This window comes from Bos indicus x Bos taurus, chromosome 1, assembly GCF_003369695.1.
Source record: "Bos indicus x Bos taurus breed Angus x Brahman F1 hybrid chromosome 1, Bos_hybrid_MaternalHap_v2.0, whole genome shotgun sequence".
Taxonomy (NCBI): Eukaryota; Metazoa; Chordata; class Mammalia; order Artiodactyla; family Bovidae; genus Bos; species Bos indicus x Bos taurus.
In genome coordinates, this window is record NC_040076.1 from 53,464,250 (window position 1) to 53,489,680 (window position 25,431).

Genomic DNA, 25,431 nt, shown 5'->3' on the forward strand with positions numbered 1-25,431 from the left:
CAGATTTATAACAAATCAGATGGAAACATTCTCATTGCCCAGTTGGAAATTTTCTCCTTTCACTACATAGTTTAAGACTTTTCCTTTGGAGCAGAACATTATTACTGATTCAAGACAGTGTTCAGGGTAAGGAAGAAGAAAGAAGGGCAGAAAAAAAAGTTTTTCAACAGACCAGAACTCAGTCATTTATAATATATGGATGAAACAAGAGCCAAGAGGCAGCAAATACATATGTCAAATGCGTGTTTAATCTAAGAATGTTAAATTGTTGAGACACTGTCTGCATAATCCAGTTCTATAAGATGCAGACTACTTTAGGTGGGCAAGAAAACATACATGCAAGCTCCAGTTTGCACTGATAGCCATGGAGGCAATCCTTCAGTTTAACCATGTTCTAACATGTGGACCGAGGACTGATGCATAAACAGAAGCAGCAGTGCTTCTTTTTAGAATCTTTATGAGAGTTCTCTGTGGAACTTAAGTGGGGTATTCATAAGTGGTTACCAATGATAATAAAAACATGTAATCAATAGCAGGCACATGCAGAAAATCACATTTCTTCTCCACTGAGAGTTTTCAATCCACCGAAAGCTGAGTGCTTTGCTTTGCATCCATTCCACAGCTTCTCAACTTTCGCTGTCCCTACACCATTCTTGTCAATTGGTTCAGAAGAAGCCTTTCTCCAGTGTCTGGCTATTTCCCACCACAGATTACTTTCAGTACATTGGAAAAGTCAAAGCTCTTGGAAACAATTTCCAGAAGGCCCTGATCTTTTTCCATGCCATTGATAAATCCTTCCAAAGTCATTTCTCTCAGAAAATAAGAACAATTAGCAAAATGCTTTGTCTACACCACTCACTAACATACAATATATTCACTGGCATTTTTATTGGTATTCTTAGATCCTTTCATCTCAGACTCTTAATTCCTTGAATACCCTTCCATAGAAAGCATTCAATGCTAGGGTTGTTAGGTGAAAATACAGGTGACAATCTCTTTTCAAGTTGAGAACATCAGGTAGTATATAATACCTGTGTTCACACATACATTTTTAACATCTCTATACAGTATTGATTATTTGACCTTCAATCCGGAAGAATGGCAATGCCAAAGAATGTTCAAACTACTGCACTACAGCACAATTGGACTCACCTCACATGCTAGCAAAGTAATGCTCAAAATTCTCCAAGCCAGGCTTCAGCAATACACCAACCATAAACACCCAGATGTTCAAGCTGGTTTTAGAAAAGGCAGAGGAACCAGAGATTAAATTGCCAACGTCTGCTGGATCATCAAAAAAGCAAGAGAATTCCAGAAAAACATCTCTTTCTGCCTTATTGACTATGCCAAAGCCTTTGATTGTGTGGATCACAATAAACTGTGGAAAATTCTGAAAGAGATGGGAATATTAGACCATCTGACCTGCCTCTTGAGAAATCTGTATGCAGGTCAGGAAGCAACAGTTAGAACTGGACATGGAACAACAGACTGGTTCCAAATAGGAAAAGGAGTACATCAAGGCTGTATATTGTCACCCTGCTTATTTAACTTCTATGCAGAGTACATCATGAGAAACGCTGGGCTGGAAGAAGCACAAGCTGGAATCAAGATTGCCGGGAGAAATATCAATAACTTCAGATATGCAGATGACACCACCCTTATGGCAGACAGTGAAGAAGAACTGAAGAGCGTCTTAATGAAAGTGAGAGAGGAGAGTGAAAAAGTTGGCTTAAAGCTCAACATTCAGAAAACGAAGATCATGGCAATCCGGTCCCATCACTTCATGGCAAATAGATGGGGAAACAGTGGACACAGTGGCTGACTTTATTTTTCTGGGCTCCAAAATCACTGCAGATGGTGACTGCATCATGAAATTAAAAAATGCTTACTCCTTGGAAGGAAAGTTATGACCAACCTAGATAGTATGTTAAAAAGCAGAGACTTTACTTGGCCAACAAAGGTCCATCTAGTCAAGGCTATGGTTTTTCCAGTGGTCATGTATGGATATGAGAGTTTGACTGTAAAGAAAGCTGAGCACCAAAGAATTGATGCTTTTGAAGTGTGGTGTTGGAGAAGACTCTTGAGAGTCCCTTGGACTGCAAGGAGATACAATCAATCCATCCCAAAGGAGATCAGTCCTGGGTGTTCATTGGAAGGACTGATGTTGAAGCTGACACTCCAATACTTTGGCCACCTGATGTGAAGGGTCATTGGAAAAGGCTCTGATGCTGGGAAAGATTGAGGGCGGGAGGAGAAGGGGACGACAGAAGATGAGATGGTTGGATGGTATCACTGACTCAATGGACATGAGTTTGGGTGGACTCCCGGAGTTGGTGATGGACAGGCAGGTCTGGTGTGCTGCAGTCCATGGGGTCACAAAGAGTCAGACACGACTGAGCGACTAACGTGAACTGAACTGAATCTTGAACATATGGCCAAGTCATAGTAGCATGAAAACTGCTGATTTCTAAGATCAGAAGGAAATGACTGTTCACAAGGCTGTTTTTAACATTCTTCTCCCTGAGGAAATGACTTCAAGGACTATCCAAAGCTGTACAGAAGGGTAAACATTTATTCATTCACCAGTTTTGTAGTTCTCTCCTTTTCTGATTTTATATTTCTCATTGTGTCACCTTGACTTAAGCCTTAGGTCTACACTGACCAGCTTTTCCAGTTAGCTACAAAACTATTGATTTATACCCATGTGTACCAGCTGCTGTGTTTTCCACCACCTTCAGCCCACAAGACAAACTTTTCAACGTTGGACAGTGGGGGATGGAGGAGGGGTTCTCTGTCGACTTAAGTCATTTGGATTATACTAATGGGTATGTTCAGGTTGAAAAGCACAGATAAATTTCCAAATCTCAAGGAGATTGTACTTTAGAGTGTGTGTCTTGGTGGGAGGTCAGTCAAAGTCAAGTGAAGTTACATTGAGTAGCTTACTAGGGAATATGCACCTGAGGCAGAAAGTCAGCAGGAATCGAAAGCACGTGTTTAACTGTTCAGTTCAGTTGCTCAGTTGTGTCCGACTCTGTGCGACCCCATGGACCGCAGCATGCCAGGCCTCTCTGTCCATCACCAACTGTACCTGTCCTTTAACGGACGAAGACAAATATCTAATGACCACAACTGTGGCTCAAATACAAACAAGTATAAATCACATTTTTATAATATCCTTTCCTTTTGGTATCCATGGCAAAATAAGATTTCTTTAAAGAGAGAAATCTAATCTTTGTTCCTTTATGTTTTCTTATGCCAAAGAAGTCTGTGCAAAATCCCAGTAACAGCAGGTAGGATCAGAATTCCCTATGCATCCCAGGAAAGTGCAACTGTGGAACAAACCAAAGAAAAGGAAGGAAATCTGAAACTCAAAAGGAGAAGTAAGTGTGCAGTGGGGAAGTCACATGCTGTAGTGGTCCTAGGGCAGGGGGTCATAAATAAGAATGTCTCCTTTGCAAAGGGAAAACACAGCTGCTAGGTTTACAACCCAAAAAGCTTTTTAGATTTCTAGGGGCTCAGTATGACCGCAAGAGAGGTGGGAGTGGAGATGGGAGCTGAAATCTGTTTTGACCACTCAACTGTAACAACACTTCTCCATTATCACAGTAGGCGATAGAAGAAGCCATGAGGTCACAAAGTCGAACAAGACTGAGCAACTAAACACAGGATATAGTAGCATATGTTCAAAAGCCATGCAAGTTGTGGAAATGAGAAAAAAGATGAAATACTTATGGAATTTTAAAAATTTGCAATGTAACTGACATATTACCTTAAGGGGTGCAATATAACTTGATGTAACAAAGTAAGTTTAGTCAATATCTATCATCTTACATAGTTACAATTTTTCTTGTCACAACTTATAAGATTTACTCTTAAGATGGAATTTTTCACTGCTGTTATGCTTTTCAAAATACCTATGAATTCTGCATATTTGCTTTTCTCATGTTATCTAACCCACTTACCAAAAACATTCTCCCTTCCAAATTAAGCCAACCTCTACCAAAAGCAACTTAAATAATATTTACTATTTCTAACATACTTATTTTGAAGTTTTCCTCACTCTTTTCCTCCTAAGACTGAGCATTCAAACATTCATCGAGCCTTACTACAGTTGCCATTTCCTCCACGGCATGGCTTCACCAGCATGGCCAACCAGGGCTGCAAAGATGGGAGGTGCTCAGAAAACCTCAGCTGATGAATTGCTTTCCTTTATCTGATATTCTTAAACATTACTTCCTGGTCCTCTTTGATTTGTCTGTGGATTTATGCCCAAACAAAGTAAAAAGATGGATCTGTGTCTCCCTGGAAAGGATTGCCTGTGCAGGTCCAGAAATTTCCTATCAAAAGATCAACCAGTCATGAGTCTAAGTTGATGAGAAATGACCAAGCCAGAGCTCATGGGACCCAGGACCTAAATTAAAGCTTTGAGATTTTATTTTTTGTTTTCTATTTAGAAACACATTAATCTTTGTGGCATATAATTCAGAAATTGCACAATTTTATATATTGAAATATACATAATACACAGAATGTATAGCCACATTATATAGGGCTGTTTGGGACCCTGAAGGTGAGTTTTATGGGTGCTTTTCCATCATCACTCATGACCAGGTTCAGTGGTTTTATTGGCGATAGGACAGTGACCCATGAATATTTAATCTTGTTTCTGGAATCCCGTTGTTTTGCTGGTATTTCTGGATCATGTCTTTCTTCCCATTAATATCTTAAGTGTCTATAAGCCCCAAACTGCATCTTCCTTCCAAAATATCAAAATGTACTGAGTATGCCCCCATTAGCATTTTTTTTTTTCCTCTAAAGAAGTCAGGTTGGTTAGAAAAGAAACCAACCAGTGTCAAGGAATTGCTTTTCAATTCTTTCTAATAAGAACATGAAATTTTGTGCTGGGGCTGGGAAATTAGCAAAGATGGAATTGCAGTCTCAGGAGGTGAGAAAAAGTGACACAAGTTCTGTATTCGTTAGCAAGGTGGCACTAGAAGATTTTAGTAGTATTTTATAGCCGAGTGTTATAAAAAAGCTGCAATTTTTTGTCTCATATAAAGAAACTTGATTTCCCTATTATTTCCTGGTAGTTCCCAGTTTCCCAGTTTGCTTCCAGTGTTCCAGTCTAGAAACTGGTCTTTCTGGTTAGTCACTCAATAAAAGGTCTTCATGTTCCTGTTTTCGTTTACCCCAAATTACCTCCTTACTAACCACCCTCTCATTTTCTCTTTGGCTTCATTCTGTTTCTTTTCACTTTCACAGTTTATTATTAGCCACTTAAGTCTCCTTTATCCCTGGGCTATTTGGCACTTTGTTGCCTGGACAGTTTCTGCACCTGTGGTTGTGAACAAGTGTCTATAAATCTTCCTAAATCATGTCAAGAATGAGTCCTAAGAGGCACATGGTAACATGCCGATTGCTATTCTTCCTGAAGTAAGGGCTGCAGAATTCCATGCTTGATCATTTATCCTGGGACATCTTGCTGTCCCTTCTATTTTCATTCTTCAGTGATATTGAATATTGAGCTTCGATTTTCCGTCTTTGTGATTCTCTTCAAAATCTCCTTTCCTAGATGCTTTTGTTCATAATATAAGAATAAGCTAACTTGTTGAGTAATAGCAATGATACGTACTCATGGTAAAAAACAACAACAGCACTACAGAGAAGTGTAATGAAAGAAAGAATCCACCATTAACCTCTCTCTGTACCTCACGTCTATTAATATTTTCCATTGGCAATTAAGTTCTAATAGATCTGTATTTGTATCTTATGACATTTGTAATGCATATTTGGGCTTCCCAGGTGGCTCAACTATAAAGAATCCGCCTGCCATGCAGGAGACTCTGGTTCAATCCCTGGGTTGGGAAGATCCCCTGGAGAAGAAAATGGCAACCCATTCCAATATTCTTGCCTAGAGAATTCCATGGACAGAGGAGCCTGACGGGCTACAGTTCATGGGTTGCAAAAGAGTTGGGTACAACTTAGTGACTAAACAAACCCATTTTCATATATGTTCATTTCCAAACTAGTCTCTTAGATGCCTTTCTTCCTACAGATAGCAAGGCATACTGTGCTTACTTGTTCTTTATTTCTTCCTTTGTTTTCCATGACATCTTATCAGATTCTCATTATACAACTATTTATGGAGAACCTATTATGTGCCAGAAAGTGTGAGAGCACAAGAAACACCAAAGTACATAAAAAACCAGAAATACTTCTTGCCCTCATGGAGCTGATAGCTCTTTGTTTCTTTATTTTCTTAGCACTAAACCTATACCTCTCTTTTGATATAACTTTGATTTGCTAACTACCATGATAATTATGTCTGGAATTAAAAGTATCTATTCTGCATTTTTCTATTCCAGCAGAATTGATGTTGGTCATCCTTTTGCAATTTTCAGTCAAATTGGGATTTTTCATATAAATCCCTGAAGTTTTCTTTTTCTTTTTTTTTGGTTGCATCTGAGTGTGCTGGAGTCTTCTTATCTTTGGCCTCAATATACATTGGATCAGATACAAATTCTGTGTTTGTTGCTTTTTATTTTGAGAAATCAGAAAATGATATGTTGGGACATGGTTAACACTATTCTGCTACATTTAAACATCTCCATTTCTACCAACACCAATGTTTTTATAACAATGATAACAATAAAAGTTTTATTTGAGGTATGTATAACTTATAAAAATGTGAATAGATATTTTCATCTGTGACACTCATTTCCCCTTTAGGTCTGAGTGAAGCCCTGTATCCTCCTCTGTCAAATTCTGGCAAAATCCTTTTATACTTCAACAAATATCAACCATCTATGTCTTCATTACTTTCTCTTCCTTGCCCTTTGGTGCACTGGGCTGTCGTTGTACAACAATTTTAGCACTTTTATCTTGATGCATGGAATGGCCCAGCTCTCCCTTGAGATGATACAACCACCTCCAATAATTTCCAAATAAAAGCAAATTCTATCAATTTTAATTCTGTATATGCATTTGCCAAGAAAGAGTGGTTCATTGTTATTATAAAGTGTGACTAGTTTGGTATTTTCATTTTATAAAAGCCAATGATATTTAAGATATGAGTTTTTATATCAGAGTAAATGATGTTATTAATTCTGTAAGCTGTTCCAGAAACCATAAAGTATCCCCTTTTTTCTGAGTTATTCAGTTCAGTTCAGTTCAGTCTCTCAGTCATGTCTGACTCTTTGCGACCCCATGAATTGCAGCACGCCAGGCCTCCCTGTCCATCACCAACTCCCGGAGTTCACTGAGACTCACGTCCATCGAGTCAGTGATGCCATCCAGCCATCTCATCCTCTGTTGTCCCCTTCTCCTCCTGCCCTCAATCCCTCCCAGCATCAGAGACTTTTCCAATGAGTCAACTCTTAGTGTCAGGTGGCCAAAGTATTGGATTTTCAGCTTCAGCATCATTCCTTCCAATGAACACCCAGGACTGATCTCCTTTAGAATGGAGTGGTTGGATCTCCTTGCAGTCCAAGGGATTCTCAAGAGTCTTCTCCAACACCGCAATTCAAAAGCATCAATTCTTCGGTGCTCAGCCTTCTTCACAGTCCAACTCTCACATCCATACATGACCACAGGAAAAACCATAGCCTTGACTAGATGGACCTTTGTTGGCAAAGTAATGTCTCTGCTTTTGAATATGCTCTCTAGGTTGGTCATAACTTTCCTTCCAAGGAGTAAGCGTCTTTTAATTTCATGGCTGCAGTCACCATCTGCAGTGATATTGGAGCCCCAAAAAATAAAGTCTGACTCTGTTTCCACTGTTTCCCCATCTATTTCCCATGAAGTGATCTGAGTTATCACTACAGGTCAAAAATCCCAGTTCCCTAATTGCAGGTGAACTCAGTTATTCCTGTGTCCAACATCTTCTCTCGTCTAGATTTACATTGTTTTTCAACTCAACTTTATTTCTAGGCCCTTTCCAACCACACTTCCCATTTTACCATTTCTTTGTTCTTTAGGAGATTACATAAATGTAAATGACTCCTGCATAATTTTCTGTTTTCTGGAACATGTTATCTGTCTCTTCAAACGGAGCCTCTTCATAAGGATACCACCATCCTCTCATACTTCTCTATGGGAAGTCACTTTTTCCTAGACCCCTTCCACCCCTCACCAGCACTACAAGCAGGAGTTGTGGATATTTTCAAACGTTCTTGATCTGTCCTTTTGAAATTCACTTATGATGCTAAGTCTTAAGTATTCATGATGGTCCATCTACTTTCAGAACTCTCACCCTTTGATCAACGATTTTGACCCTGAGTTGAATGGTTTATCCTTCTCTACTCCAGTCCCTGCCACCCTGCAGCACCTCTAGGATTAAAGTCTAAAACAAAAAACAATCTCCAGCATTTCTCTTGCTTGATGATTACCATTTCAGGTACATATTTCAAATCAAGTTTTGCACTGGCCTCATCAGGTCCTCCGCTTTCCATTTTTCTGGTTCTTTTCTAACTTCACTTAGCCTCCTCAGCAACTCTGGGCAATCTGAAATTGTTCCTTGCAGCTTTCACATGTACTGACTTACTTTATTCTCCATCTATGTAGACTTATATAAAGTGATGACACCAAGTGGCTTTGATCTTAGTAAACCAGTAAGTCAGCATACTCACTTGAGACTAAGAGGTAGATGCGGGACTGGGTCCTTAAGAGGAAGCTCTTTGCTCTTGATATATTTTCAAGTTGTTTTTCTGAGAATTATACTCTTGCCCAAATGTTTGGATTGCTCATGGCGGTGCTTTCATTTGAACTCTCTCCCAGCTTCCTCCTCATGTCCTGCAGAGTAGTAAGCAGCCACGTTTGACTAAGCAAACTGCTACGTTCAACATGAGCCTCTACTGCCCTCCAGTGTTCACTACAAGTGATCCGTGATGGGTAGGTTGATTCTGTGGAATGATGCCAAACATGGTTTTCAATCCCTTATATCTGTTCCCTCCCCTGATCCCCTTTTAACATCTCTTACTAATTTTCCACAATTTCAAACTTACTTTTTCAAGATCATCCCTTGATTGAATCCATTTGGTGTAATCCCCCTCCCTTCTCTTGGAATGTCTGTGTTGTGTCTTCTTGTTCCTGCCTCTGAAGAAATGCAACATTTCTGAGATAAAGAGGAAACCAGGTTTTAGGGCAGAACGAACAGACGAACAAGTGAGCAGACAGTAGAAATACGGAGAGAGCAGAAATGGAGGCAACTGTGGACAACTCTTTCCAGAAGTGTATCGTCAAGGAGAAGGAAAAATCTGATAGAAGATGGCATAATTGAAGTTAGGAGGGAAAACTTAAGTTTATTCGTAATTTGATGAGAAGCTTCCAGTAAAAAGAAATTCATAAAATTAAAACATATCCACAAACAAACAGCAGAGAGTCCTTCATCCCCTACTCTCCCACTTTCCCCCCTTTTTATTTCCCTTCACCCTTTATATATACAAAGTGTCAGTCACTGTGCATTGAATATAAGTATGGTCAATATGGGCCTCCTTGGTAGCTCAGATGGTAAAGAATCTTCCTGCAAAGTGGGAGACCCAGGTTCAATCCTTGGGTTGGGAAGATTCCCTGGAGAGGAGCATGGCAACTCACTCCAGTATTCTTGCCTGGAGAATCCCATGGACAGAGGAACCTGGCGAGCTACAGTCCATGGGGTCAGTATATATTCAGTCAAATTGTATCAGCTGCAGAACATTGCACTGGTCAAATTGTGAAACCCAAGTGTTGAAGCTGAAACTCCAATACTTTGGCCACCTGATGTGAAGAGCTGACTCATTTGAAAAGACCCAGATGCTGGGAAAGATTGAGGGCAGGAAAAGGGGATGACAGAGGATGAGATGTTTGGATGGCATCACCGACTCCATGGACGTGGGTTTGAGTAGACTCTGGCAGTTGGTGATGGACAGGGAGGCCTGGCGTGCTGTGGTTCATGAGGTTGCAAAGAGTCGGACACAACTGAGTGACTGAACTGAACTGAAGTGATATCACAAGTACATTTTCTTGAAAGGTTCATGGTTTTGTCTAAATCATCTATCTCCTACACAATAAGGAAAGTGAGCCTGAGGTGAAGGGCTATTTTATCACTGTTTACATCTCTTACAAAACACCAATGTGTTAAACTCTTCAGGACTCAGTTTGCTGGTGGTTGAAGGCTTGCACCTTCTGCAAACTAAATCTAAGCTCAACTTTTCTGGAAGCAAATTCATTTTGCAACATTTCTTACCTCAGTGTGACAGAATTGTTTATTTCAGGTTTGCTATCCAACCTGTTTTCAGTTCAAAAACAAATAAAAAGATTGTATGTCAGTTCTGGGTAATGAGACTTGGAACTTAAATGAACTGAGTTTAGTCTAAGGTATTATTTTACACAGAACAAAGGGATCCATTCAACATATTAAGTAACAAAAGATACTAACAGCCCACTGGAGAAAATATCACAGTGGTTTTGGACCCAGAAAAGACAGTTTTCTCAAGTTTTAGACTTATCTTTGATCTTATGATGAACATAAAAGGGTGTTCTATAAGCATCTAATGCTTTCTCTCTGGCTTCTGCCACTGGTGTGTTTGTTTTTTTGTGCCCTTTTGCAGAGCTATCAACTGGGAAGACAGACATGCATGCCTTGGAAGGATCCTGAATTTCTCTCAGTCTGCCAGCAACTTTTCATCATAAAAGCTGTCAGGGGACATAAGGAAAAAGACATTTCCAGATTTCCTAGAGGGATGATTTAACCACTCTCCCCGCCCCCATTCTTGCCCCAAGTGACTAAATTTAATGACCCATATTGGATGTAGAAATTAAGAAAATGAGAGAATGGATCAGTCATGTGGGAATTCGAACGTAACTATCTTGATTGAACAGGAGAATCTTGAGAAAAACTGTTGGCAACATTTCAGTTTGTCACATAGGACTCTCTCTTGTTGCTTCCCAAACATAACTAATCTTAAATCCTAGGAATAATCACAGTTAACGGTGGCAAAGCACCACTCTTGGCCTTAGCAAGCCGAGATCTCAGTTAAATAATACTTAGTGCAATGATTAAGATACATGTAGTTAGTCTCCTATTAGATGAAAGTTTAGGCTTTCTCAGTTGTCTTGACAGAGACCCCAGAAGCCTCAAAACTTTGGCGAGACATCCAGTATTCCCACATCCTGAAGTGATATTCGACTGCATGTGTAAGTCACAGTGAGAGATGATGAGATTTTTAGAATTTGTCCATCACCCAACTCCAGGCAACATAAGTGGGGATGAAGGATTGACTGGAAGATTAAGGCCTAAGGGGATAATAATTTGGAGGGAGTTGTCGGGTGCCTCTTGTTTTCCCTCTTCTTTGAGGAGAAGCATGGCGGGGCGGGGAGGCAAAGAGGCATGGTTTGTTTTCTTTCCTTCCTCCTTTAGTACATCTGTTTCTCCCCCACCTTGCTAAGCCCTTTCTCTGACCTCTCCGAGTGTGAGCAGGAGGGAGGAGGAGATAAAGGGAGAGTAAGAGAGCCTTGATTTGGCAGATACCATCATGATCACGGTTGTAGAGCTCTCTGGATAGCAGACGTTTAAAGCCCATTCCTTCTCTGAAGCCTCCCACCCCCTGTTCATTACTGAGATTCTCCTGCAACTTCCTAGACGTGAAATCATGCACTTGATTACAGCCTTTGAGGCTGTTTCTTTAGAAACCCAATTCTAAACATCTGCGTCACTGACATTTTGGACTCGACAATTCTTTCTTGTCCTGTGCCATCCTATGCGTGGTAGGATGTCTAACAGCATCCCTGGGCTCTAACAATAGACAGCAGTTGCACCACACCCTCCCCCATTCTCCAGTTGAGAATCAATTGTCTCCAGACTTTGCCAGCTGTCCCCTGAGGGAGGAGAGTAAAATAGCTCCTGGCTGAGAACCACTCTCCACCTCTCTTCTCCTGAGGATTCCTCACTTCTCCAAGTGACTCAGCTGGACAAGATCCAAGAAAGCTCTCTACCAGCTTCCTCTCTCAGTGGCCCATATCTGATCCAAGGAAACACTCAAGCATTTTTGGTCCCAGCAGATTCCAGGAATGCAGACATATACTGAACTTTACCCCAAGACTCTGTTGCCATGGTCTGCTTCTTTAGATTTCTCAGGTATGACTGGAACAGTGTGTTCCCTAAACTCCAGGGCACATCCACACCTTAACTGGTGTCCTTAGAACCTCATGCAATTGACATGAGGGCTCTTACATGAGAAATCCTCTTCAGTAATCCTTCTCCCAAGCCCTCATCTTGACCATTTTATACCCTTGAATTGTGATTAAGATGTAACTACTTCCTTTGTAACTGCTTCCTTAACTACTAGTAAATTCTGTCTATACTAGTACTTCCTTCAAATCTTAATGATACCTGGGCTGAATTTCATTTTAACATCTTACTATGTATTGACAAAAATTACGCAGTATGTATTACTCCTTACCTTTGTGTTTTTCTTCACTTGTAATTATGTAGAATGTTTGTTTATAGACCACTGATTTTTTATAATTATATATTTCATTGCATTAAAAGTTTTCCTCCTTTAGATTTTTTTAATGTGTATTTGAACTGTAGTGTTGGAGAAGACTCTTGAGAGTCCCTTGGACTGCAAGGAGATCCAACCAGTCCATTCTGAAGGAGATCAGCCCTGGGATTTCTTTGGAAGGAATGATGCTAAAGCTGAAACTCCAGTACTTTGGGCACCTCATGAGAAGAGTTGACTCATTGGAAAAGACTCTGATGCTGTGAGAGATTGGGGGCAGGAGGAGAAGGGGACGACAGAGGATGAGATGGCTGGATGGCATCACTGACTCGATGGATGTGAGTCTGAGTGAACTCCGGGAGTTTGTGATGGACAGGGAGGCCTGGCGTGCTGCGATTCATGGGGTCGCAAAGAGTCGGACACGACTGAGTGACTGATGTGATCTGATCTGATCTGATTTTAGATGATTCTGTGATGTAAATCAGAACTTTCATCTTTGGCAAAATTGTTTTTCCTGACAAAAAGTAACTGACTCTAAAACTGAAGAGACATTTCAGTCTGTTATGCAGACCACATTTCCAGGAATGTTCTATCAATTTATGGTCCCTCCACAGTGCCTTTACCAGAATTACATCTTACTGTTTTTAACACTTTATTAATCAGAGACAAATAGCATCAATTATTAATTTCTGCTCTGTGCTAATTATTTCAGTTTGTCTGTTTTCATTTTGTTCTTTCTAAACATTTTAGGGAAAAACTCAAATTAGCTATTTTTCTTTCCTTGGCTCACTAACTTAAGTTATACATTTCAACTAATGAGAATCTATGTAAACTTTCCTGTAAGATTTAGAACAACAAAAAGAGTTAATCCTTTAGCTCTTCCTAGTTCTTTTGCAAACCTGACCCCATACCTCCCCTGGGAAAAAAAGTGGATCATGTGCAAAATTTTGCACTTGATTCTAAGAGGGGCCAAGGATTCCTGAAGGCAATAGATCCATAGACCCCAGGATACAAACCTCATGATTGGAGCACTGCTTTGAGGCACCCTAGTATTTGTATGCCGTATTATATACTTAGTGTTTTTTAAAATAGGTATATATTAAGATGTTATTTAAAATTTTATACTGGGTTGGGCACTCTGTAGAACATTTTAGATTCCCAGTTTTGTATTACAACATGTAATAAGTATGCAGAATTTCTGAATTTTAACATTACAAAGTTCAGTTACAAAATATCTTGGTACTCTTTTTGATGAGATTCAAGTAGAAGCAATATTAGTATTATCATACTCTTGAATTCTTCCCATGTGTTAATATTTACTAAATAGTGTAACAGCTTTGTTGAAATAGTCATTATAGTTCTACCCAATGATTTTTCCTCACAAGTTTCTCTTATACCACACATTATGTGACTCAGCTTCATCTATAAATGAGAGAATTTGGACCATATCATCTCTGTGACATCTGATCCTAGTTCTGACATTCACAAATTCAGCGTATAATATTCATAATGTTTATTTTGCTTCATATCTTTATTCAGGCACAGTGCCCCACTTAGTCACTTTTACTTGGGATACATTTCATCTCATACCATTATAATCACTATCCTCACTCCATTAGCAGAGAGTTGGGGGTTAAGACTTATAAAGGGAGTCCTCGAATTTCAGAGATGGAAAGGATCTGAGCTCCCTGAGCAATCTGTTAGAAAACACTTTAGTCAAGTTCCCAGAAAGATTCATTCCTTAGGACCTTTATTCTTCATCCATGTCTCTTGCTATATAAACCATCTTATATTTCAGCTGCTCCCCACGAGACTTTCTGCACCGAGGCAGAGAAAAAGATAAGTTGTTGTCATTCAGTCACTAAATTGTGTCTGACTCTCTGTGACCTCATGTACTGCAACACCCCAGGCTCCCTTGTCCTTCATTATCTCCCGGAGTTTGCTCAAATTCATGTTCATTGAGTCAGTGATGCCATCTAACCATTTTATCCCTCTGCTGCCCCCTTCTATTGCCTTCAATCTTTCCCAGTGTCATTTCCCAATGACAAGTTGGCCCTTTGCATCAGGTGGCCAACCTATGTTTATTTTTCTAAATACACATTTACCGTTCTAAATGTGTAAACTTCAGAGTGGACTGCACCTAGAAGAAAATGCTGATATGCAGTCGCACATTCAGTAACCAACAGGATAGAGACTGACATTGCTTCAGCCATTCCAAATACACGTCCCAAGAATAGCCAACCACATAGGGAATTGTCACTGCCTCCACAGGAGGAAGATGGAGTTAACTATAGAATGTCCTGCAAAGGATGCCTCACTACTTCACTTACCACAAAGATGTTCCCTTTAGTCAACAGAACCATTTCCGATGACATCATATTGCTCAAAATACCACTTTAATTTTTGCTTCATTTTTCTTGTACTACTGGATTTACAGCAGCAATAAACTCTTAAGTCAATAAATCCATCCTATGGAAAGCAAGGTAGAAAGGGAAATAAATATTTAAGAAGGCCAATTATTTTTTATTTGTGAAGTCATCATTCATGAGCAGGACCTATCAGTACAATATAATACAACTCATGAGATCTTGGCATGAAACTATTCCCTGGAACTTTATTAAAAAGAACTGGTGTAAGGTGTATAGAGACAAATAATTATAAATAAGTGAGAACATTTTCAGAGAAAAGGTACACTTTTTCTTTTCTTTGGCCAAGTGCAGCACATGGGGTCTTAGTTCCCTAACCAGAGATTGAATCTGTACCCCGCTACAGTGGAAGTGTGGAGTCTTAACCACCTGAAACCAGGAAAGTTCTGAAAATGTTTACTTCCTATGACAAAAAAGAGTCTGAAATGCCATGATGGAAGGCTGAGTTCTCACAGAGAACACCCTACAGTGGTTTCTTCTGAATACCTTCAGGTTTTTGCCTCCACTCAGGGAGAAGACCAGGTGCCAATTTTCAATTACAGGGAAACATCCAGTATGTAGCTAAATTCCCTACTGTTTTAGAGAAACCGGTTGAAGTTTTTGGGCTGCTAATCTGCAGGATTCCTTTTAATCCCATCATTTTCAGTATGAATCAAAATTAATTTTTTAAAAAGATTTTGTTGTGTTAAATCTTAGAAAAGATTAAGGGGTGCAAGTTTAGGTAGTTCCCCTCATCCTGTTTTAAATTGGTAAAACATTCCCAGTTGAAAAGCATCCTGTGCCATTCTTAGAATCATATACTTCAAACCTTGCTCAGCCAAATGCTCGACTATTTTAAGAAAGGTGGCCAGCTCTAGGGGAGGTGTCAGGCCATTCTGTTTTTCCATGTGCTTTCAGCTGCTAATGGGCAGCATCTTCAGCCCAGGAAAAGATGCTATCAGCTGATTCTTTTTGGAATATTTGGGATGTCAAATTATATTTACAAAAACAGGATGTGACAAAGTATCCTTTTTCCTTGGAAATAAAGGACTTTAGGCTTACTGGTCTATAAAGTGATGTGCTTAAGTCTTTAAGACTTGAGACTTAATTCTACCAAGTCTAAGAAAAGTGAGAATCCACCAGTGTTTATGGATGTAAAGCAAAGCCTGTTTGGCTGGTTAATGGCTTTTTTTGAGATTCCCACATTTTAAAATGTTTTCAAGTTAATTCAGTCATTTTTATTATTGATTTTACAATGTTGTTTTAGTTTCTGTTGTACAACAACTTGAATCAACCATCAGTTCAGTTCAGTCGCACAGTTGTGTCTGACTCTTTGCGACCCCATGAATTGCAGCATGCCAGGCCTCCCTGTCCATCACCAACTCCCAGAGTTCACTCAAACTCAGGTCCATCGAGTCAGTGATGCCATCCAGCCATCTCATCCTCTGTCATCCCCTTCTCCTCCTGCCCCCAATCCCTCCCAGGATCAGAGCCTTTTCCAATGAGTCAACTCTTCGATGAGGTGGCCAAGGTACTAGAGTTTCAGCTTTAGCATCATTCCTTTCAAAGAACACCCAGGACTGATCTCCTTTAGAATGGACTGGTTGGATCTCCTTGCAGTCCAAGGGACTCTCAAGAGTCTTCTCCAACACCACAGTTCAAAAGCATCAATTCTTTGGTGCTCAGCTTTCTTTACAGTCTGACTGTCACATCCATACATGACCACTGGAAAAACCATAGCCTTGTCTAGACGAACCTTTGTTGGCAAAGTAATGTCTCTGCTTTTGAATATGCTATCTAGGTTGGTCATAACTTTCCTTCCAAGGAGTAAGTGTTTTTTAATTTCATGGATGCAATCACCATCTGCAGTGATTTTGGAGCCCAGAAAAATAAAGTCTGGCACTGTTTCCACTGTTTCCCCATCTATTTCCCATGAAGTGATGGGACCAGATGCCATGATCTTTGTTTTCTGAATGTTGAGCTCTAAGCCAACTTTTTTACTCTCCTCTTTCACTTTGATCAAGAGGCTTTTTACTTCCTCTTCACTTTCAGCCATAAGGGTGGTGTCATCTGCATATCTGAGGTTATTGATATTTCTCCCGGCAATCTTGATTCCAGCTTAAGCTTCTTCCAGCCCAGTGTTTCTCATGATGTACCCTGCATATAAGTTAAATAGGCAGGGTGACAATATACAGCCTTGACGAACTCCTTTTCCTATTTGGAACCAGTCTGTTGTTCCATGTCCAGTTCTAACTGTTTCTTCCTGACCTGCATATAGGTTTCTCAAGAGCAGAAGTGTCCTAAAAGAAGTCAGCTCAAATGTGCCCAAAACATTACATGGTTTTACCTTTCTTCCACCTGCTTTTCCTACTGCTCACTTCCACTTCACTTGTTAATCCCTAGCAGAGCTGTGGCTGGGACAAGGGAAGTTATTAGAGAGTTGAAATGTAAGGTGACATCAAGATATCATCTCCAGATTTGGTGGGACACAACCATTATTTTTCAGAAACAGGACTGGCAGGTGTGGAGAATAGAAGGTGGGTAATACGGTGTCTAACCACAGGTGCATCTGCTTCTGGGTCTTGTTCCTGTGTCTCCAGGGTTGACCAATCAATACAGTCATTTCCTGGGTAGTTATTGTGTATATTTACCAAAAGGTCACAGAAGCATCTTCCCTGTGAAGACTGAGCTGGTTTGTTATAAGGTGGACACTCCAGTATTTCCATAAAACTTTAAATTTTATGATATTTTGTGATGATTCATTTTACGAGTCTTGCTTCAGTGATCACAATTTTCAGTGTCACCTGGGCATGATGGATGACAACAAGGTAGATTGAACAATGTTGTCTTTAGAACATTTGGTATTTTATGATAAGGCACAGTGGGTGGGTGGTCCTAACACATTTTCTTATCCAGGCTTCTAAAGCTCTAGGCAACCTCTACCAGGAGACAAGCAAAAGTATTTTCATTGTGTGGTTTTAAAATGGGCAATTTGGCTCATCTACAGTCAAAGTCGATGGTTATGGGTGAGGAGACCTTTTTACTTAAACAAGTGCGGCCTCTTTCAAAGGCTCCTGCAAGCAAAACATTTCCTGTTTTCATTGGAGCATTCTGTTATGTGGTCTGGCAAATTAATCCTCACAATCTGCAGTCAGATATCCCTTTCCAATTTTCATCCCATTAAGATTTTGTATAAATTTGCATTGGTGAGACAATTCTGGTGAATGTAATTTAATAGTTTGTGTTAATCTTGGAGAGGGCGTTAAGTAAAATGCTTCTTCTGTAAAAAAAGAACAAATCTTGTCTTCAATTGATCTATAGATTTAGGATGGGTGAGAGGGGAAAAAGGAACTACAGAAAAGGCAAGATATTTCTCCAAATGTGACTAGGAGGCATGCAATAGGGAATGTCCAAACCAGCTTTTCTTTGGGGCAACCAAAAGGAAAACTTGTATTTCTGTGGTTGAACTATGGGAGCCCCCATGGCACATAGAACTGTACGAAGTCTGACATTGGCCTTGAGCCAGAATGGGGTTCATAAATTCTATGTCAGAATCAAGTGTGGACATCAAAATACAGATTCCTAGACATAAACCTGAACAAGAACATCAAAACTACTTGGGATGGAGTCCAAGAAGCTGCAGTTTAAGATGTTCCTCAGTAATGTCTTATATATCCTAAGATTTGGGAATCACGGACCTAAGCTGTTTTTCTTATCCATGTCTATCATTGTAGACAATGTTAACATCTAACAACTTTCCAAGTGGCTCTGTAATTGTGGCTTACTCTCACACGAATTTATAAACCTTTATTCAAACTAATTAGAAAAATTATGACCCACAAGGTTCAGCCTCAGAATGAGTCATGAGTACAGTCTAGCCAAAAATTAATTTCAAAATAACAGCAAGTCTTTCGTTTCTGGAACGTGACTTGCAAGACATTTATAGGTTTCTGCACAACACCCCCTCCCTCTCCCATCTGCTCCTCCATGTGAATCCTGATGCTCCATCTTCAGCAGTCTCCACTGCCCCATTCCTTCACATGCCTGCCCTACCATGAGAACATTTCGTTCTTTTATTCCAATTTCTCATAATTCTGAATCACAAAACTCTAAAAAGTGGGTTTGGTAAGGGAAGGATCTTCTTTTGAGGTTGAAGGGTGGGGTGGAAATTGGATGAAGACAAAGCCATCTGGTGAGCCTCAGGAGAGTTTGAGAGCCTATTCACAGTTTTACTCCCAAAACATTTATAGATTTATACATCATGTTCTTAGGATAGAGTAGATTACAGGGAAGAGTTAAATGGGGGTCAAGATATGGAAGCATAAATTTCTGTTTCCTAAGGGAGTTTGGTTCCATTACTGTGTTGTTTTGTAGAGGGTGTTCAAGTGAGGGGAAGAGAAATACGTGGAAACGAGCTTTCTCATGGTCTCTGTAAAATGTGTGTGCCTCAGAAACTAAGGCACACTTTTTACATCTATAAAGAAAGTTTAAGAAAAAGATTTTCCCCCAGGAGGTGAAATTCTAGAAGTATATGATAAAAACAAGGGAAACAAAGTCATGCAGTACAACTTCTGCTCAACAGAAAATATTCAGGTGGAATATGATCTCCAGGTGATATTCACGACCTGCCATAAATCAGTTGTTTTAAAAGTAGGATCAATTTGAAATGAAGGTAGAAAGTTAAAGCTGATATGCACATGAAAATAACTGATTTATTATTAAGTGAAAGAACAACTGTTAGTATATTTTAGGAAGCTGTTTGGGGGAGGCCCACATCCCAAGCCCCGTGCTGGTCACTCTCCATGCATTCTCTCTCATTCTAACAACAGCCTTACAGGTAGCATTATTCTTATTTTACAGAAAAGAAAACTGATTTTCAGAGTTTAAATAAACCATCTAAAGCAGCAAAACTGGGATGTGGGTGGATCCAAGATTTAAGATCTAGTCAGCCTTACTTGGGTTTCCCCAGTGGCTCAGTGGTAAAGAATCCACCACAATGTAGGAAATGCAGGAGATCTGGGTTTGATCCCTGCACTGGGAAGATCCCCTGGAGAAGGAAATGGCAACCCACTCCAGTATTCTTGCCTGGAGAATGCCATGGACAGAGGAGCCTGGTGGGCTAGAGCTGTGGACTCACAGAGTCAGACACGACTGAAGCAACTGAGCACAAGCTTACTCTAAGACTTTCCTTCATATCATGCAATATTGCCCTCAATTTATTAAAACTGAATTCTCTTTCTGGAATAGATGGGACAGGTTCAATGCAGTGGATGGTTGTGGACTTCTATGTGTGAACAACTTGGTAGTGCAAGTGTGTAAGGTAAGGTAACTCAGTGTCTGAAGATGCTGTGTTTCCTTCAGACCTGGTACTGCCCAAGGTAAAGCTGGCCATGTCCTCTAAGCCATTTAACCTCAGGGAGACTTGAGCCTCTATTGTTGGCTCTCCCTCACTCTGCCACTATAGCCACCTGGCTAAGCAGGACAGGAGGTGTTCATCCTCCAGCCCCTTCCTGCATCCAGATTTGATGAACACTTCTGTCCATTCTGGAACTCTTGGCCCCTCCCTCCTGGCCCACAGTTTAGCCTCCAGCACCCTACAGATAACAGGGCCTTCCCAGGTGGCTCAGTGTAAAGAATCTGCCTGCCAATGCAGGAGACACAGGTTCAATCCCTGGGTCAGGAAGATCCCTGGAGAAAAAAATGGCAACTCACTCCAGTATTCTTGCCTGGAGAATTCCATGGACAGAAGAGCCTGGCAGACTACAATCTATGGTGTCACAGAGAATCACACATGACTGAGTGAGCACGCACACATATGTACCCCCATAGACAACAGCCTCTCACTGCTTATGGCTTCCCCCAGGAATATTCTCCCTCCAGGAGGGCCAATGAGATGAATCAGTACATGCACCAGTTCTCTTCCAGCGGACCCTGTTTAGTCCTCACCCATGATCTTGGCTAGGAAACTAGAGCCTTCCTTTATGACTGTGGAGTTGGTCCTTGCTTTGGCTCATCATTTCCCCCTCTTTGGGGCCTCCCACCTGCATTAAAACTCTCACTCCTCCATTCTCCCCACCTTCTAAAGTGAAAGTGAAAGTGAAGTCACTCAGTTGTGTATGACTGTTTGTGACCCCATGGACTGTAGCCTGCACCAGGCTTCTCCATCCATGGGGTTTTCCAGGCAAGAGTACCGGAGTGGATTGCCATTTCCTTCTCCAGGGTGTCTTCCTGACCCAGGGATCGAACCCAGGTCTTCCGCCTTGCAGGCGGATGCTTTACCCTCTAAGCCAGCAGGGAAACTTCTAAAGCTTTTGAGTAAAATCTCACTGTCGATATCATCTGAGAGGTTCAATATGGTCCCGTCACTCTCTTTGCTTCAGTGATCTTGAGATACAGATATTGAAATTTATCTTAGTGTATTTCAGAGACATTCTCTTCAGGGTTTTGTCCCAATGACAGAACCATGAATTTATGAGCTGGATAATATTACAAAAATTTGGCTTCATTTCATTGATTCAAAATCATGAAATTTCAGCTCTGGAAACAGTCCTTCATTTCAGATGATAAATGAGCTGGACTAGTAATAATAACCATGACAGCAGTGACAGTTGTTGGTGTGATGTAATCCTTGTTATACATTTAGGACTAGGATTGTGCTTTACATGTATGGGCTCATTTAACCCTAACAAGGCCCTAACAGTATTAACCAAGAAGCACAACATCTCAGTTCTAGTAACATTATCATGGAAATAGAAATGACTTATTATAACTAGCTATAAAGCCACATTTGTTCGTGCTGAGTGGGCTTCCCAGGTGGCACCAGTGGTAAAGAACCTGTTTACCAAAGCACAAGATGCAAGAGATTCAGATTCAATCCCTGGGTCAGGAAGTTCTCCTGGAGAAGGGCATGGCAACCCACTCCAGTATTCTTGCCTGGAGAATCCCATATAGCCTAGTGGGCTCCAGTCCATGGGGTTGCAAAGAGTCAGACCCAACTGAAGCAACTCAGCATGCGCACACACACCCTCGTAGTCAGGAAAATAATCCAAATCCAGCAAAAATCCAAACTTTTAGCCCAGATTAAGACTTATTTCCTCCCACAGCTTGGACTTTCTATTATTTTTCACAGAATCACTATCTGAGAAATTCGTAAATCATCACGGTCCCTAACCTGGAGACGGTGAGATGCTTTCATTCTTTTACGTGTGACACTTCAGTGACATTTTGCCAGCTGTTGCAGGCCAGTAGCAACATATGAATTGAAATTTCTGCCTGAAAATGGTTCCTCAGATGGTCAGAAGGAAACCCAGAGAGCAAGTGATAAGCACATTATAAAGTGAATCAACAACTGCCAGTGATACTTAATTGGCATTTTAGGAACTGAAAAGAAAGTAGGTAATAAGCGCTATCTCTGTCACATCAAGTACCTGTGAATGCTTTAAAAAATACTTTTGTGAATTTTTTAAATCTATAAAGGAAACTTGATGTTCAGCATTTATGACCTAGCTCATTTTCACCTACTGACTTCTAACAGCAAACAAAACCTCTTTCAGCCAAGGAATTGCTGGAACATCCTGAGGAGGCTCGCTTCTCTAAAATGAAAATATGCTGGCCTGGGAAATGGATTCTATAATGTGATTGTTATGCAGATCAGACTCAATTGTTCTTGACTTGGTCACCACTGTACAAGATTTGAGGATTCTGGGACAAAGGTCTTCTCAAACTAGCTCCTGGTGTTCATAGGCTTCCTGGATATCCAGGAGCTGACCATCTGCCCCTAGAAAGCCGCCAGCTCAGCGTGCCCTACCCCATAACTTGAAAGCCAGTCTCATATGCACTTCACGGAAGGCAAGACCATTGTCCAGGTTTGATCACTTCTGGAGCTAAGTATGGAAGACTCATGCCAGATTATAATAGCTGCCTTTTGCAAGGAACTTCAAGTGGCTAATGTGGGTTTCTTATCAGCATCAGTCTACTTAAACCAATATTACAATAGATAAAATCTAGGCTCACCCTCGGAGAAGGCAATGGCAACCCACTCCAGTACTGTTGCCTAGAAAATCCCATGGATGGAGGAGCACAGTAGGCTGTAGTCCATGGGGTCACGAAGAGTCGGACACTTACTGAGTGACTTCACTTTCACTTTTCATTTTCATGCATTGGAGAAGGAAATGGCAACCCACTCCAGCGTTCTTGCCTGGAGAATCCCAGGGATGGCAGAGCCTGGTGGGCTGCTGTCTGTGGGATCGCAGAGTTGGACACAACTGAAGCAACTTAGCAGCAGGCTCACCCTAATTCAGTCAGCCTGTCTCTCAAGACTGCATTATTTCTCCTGGAAGAGTTGGATGCTTGCTCTTTAATGACTGCTAAGTGACATTGTACAGGAGACAGGGATCAAGACCATCCCCAAGAAAAAGAAATGCAAAAAAGCAAAATGTCTATCTGAGGAGGCCTTACAAATAGTTGTGAAAAGAAGAGAAGCAAAAAGCAAAGGAGAAAAGGAAAGATATAAGCATCTGAATGCAGAGTTCCAAAGAATAGCAAGGAGAGATAAGAAAGCCTTCCTCAGTGATCAATACAAAGTAATAGAGGAAAAAAACAGAATGGGAAAGACCAGAGAGCTCTTTAAGAAAATTAGAGATACCAAGGGAACATTATATGCAAAGATGGGCTCGATAAAGGGCAGAAATGGTATGGACCTAACAGAAACAGAAGATATTAAGAAGAGGTGGCAAGCATACACAGAAGAACTGTATAAAAAAGATCTTCACGACCCCGATAATCACGATGATGTGACCACTCTTCTAGAGCCAGACATCCTGGAATGTGAAGTCAAGTGGGCCTTAGAAAACATTACTATGAACAAAGCTAGTGGAGGTGACAGAATCCCAGTTGAGCTATTTCAAATCCTAAAAGATGATGCTGTGAAAGTGCTACACTCAATATGCCAGCAAATTTGGAAAACTCAGCAGTGGCCATAGGACTGGAAAAGATCAGTTTTCATTCCAATCCCAAAGAAAGGCAATGCCAAAGAATGCTCAAACTACCACACAATTGCACTCATGTCACACGCTAGTAAAGTAATGCTCAAAATTCTCCAAGCCAGGCTTCAACAATATGTGAACCATGAACTTCCAGATGTTCAAGCTGGTTTTAGAAAAGGCAGAGGAACCAGAGATAAAATTGCCAACATTTGCTGGATCATGGAAAAAGCAAGAGAGTTCCAGAAAAAACATCTATTTCTTCTTTATTGACTATGCTAAAGCCTTTGACTGTGTGGATCACTATAAACTGTGGGAAATTCTGAAAGAGATGGGAATACCAGACCACCTGACCTGCCTCTTGAGAAACCTATATGCAGGTCAGGAAGAAACAGTTAGAACTGGACATGGAACAACAGACTGGTTCCAAATAGGAAAAGGAGTACGTCAAGGCTGTATATTGTCACCCTGTTTATTTAACTTCTATGCAGAGTACATCATGAGAAATGTTGGGCTGGAGGAAGCACAAGCTGGAATCAAGATTGCCAGGAGAAATATCAATAACCTCAGATATGCAGATGACACCACCCTTATGGCAGAAAGTGAAGAGGAATTAAAAAGCCTCTTGATGAAAGTGAAAGAGAAGAGTGAAAAGGTTGGCTGAAAGCTCAACATTCAGAAAACGAAGATCATGGCATCTGGTCCCATCACTTCATGGGAAACAGTGGAAACAGTGACTGACTTTATTTCTGGGGGGCTCCAAAATCACTGCAGATGGTGATTACAGCCATGAAATTAAAAGACGCTTACTCCTTGGAAGGAAAGTTATGACCAACCTAGATAGCATATTCAAAAGCAGAGACATTACTTTGCCAACAAAGGTCCGTCTAGTCAAGGCTATGGTTTTTCCAGTGGTCATGTATGGATGTGAGAGTTGGATTGTGAAGAAAGCTGAGTGCGAAAGAATTGATGCTTTTGAAGTGTGGTTTTGGAGAAGACTTTTGAGAGTCCCTTGGACTGCAAGGAGATCCAACCAGTCCATCCTAAAGGAGATCAGTCCTGGGTGTTCATTGTAAGGATTGATGCTAAAGCTGAAATTCCAATACTGTAGCCACCTCATCGAAGAGTTGAATCACTGGAAAAGACCCTGATGCTTGGAGGGATTGGGGGCAGGAGGAGAAGGGGATGACAGAGGATGAGATGGCTGGATGGCATCACTGACTTGATGGATGTGAGTCTGAGTGAACTCTGGGAGTTGGTGATGGACAGGGAGGCCTGGCGTGCTGCGATTCATGGGGTCACAAAGAGTCAGACATGACTGTGCGACTGAACTGAAGTCACTTCAGTCGTGTCCGACTCTGTGCAACCCCACAGACGGCAGCCCACCAGGCTCCCCTGTCCCTGGGATCCTCCAAACAAGAACACTGGAGTGGGTTGCCATTTCCTTTTCCAATGCATGAAAGTGAAAAGTGAAAGTGAAGTCACCCAGTCATGTCCGACTCTTAGCGACCCCATGGACTGCAGCCCACCAGGCTCCTCCGTCCATGGGATTTTCCAGGCAAGAGTACT

The 25,431-nt window shown here is 40.9% G+C and overlaps 1 protein-coding gene across 1 annotated transcript in view; it reads right to left on the reverse strand.

Annotated features, from left to right (window-relative positions):
- Positions 1 to 642: 642 nt before the first annotated feature.
- GUCA1C (guanylate cyclase activator 1C) overlaps positions 643 to 25,431 on the reverse strand; it is a 39,293-nt gene continuing 14,504 nt past the window's right edge. The window contains 6 exon segments of the mRNA XM_027550549.1: positions 643 to 811; positions 10,084 to 10,131; positions 10,133 to 10,189; positions 11,416 to 11,613; positions 13,282 to 13,313; positions 14,832 to 14,945. Of these exon segments, the coding sequence (XP_027406350.1) occupies positions 643 to 811; positions 10,084 to 10,131; positions 10,133 to 10,189; positions 11,416 to 11,613; positions 13,282 to 13,313; positions 14,832 to 14,945 (618 nt within the window).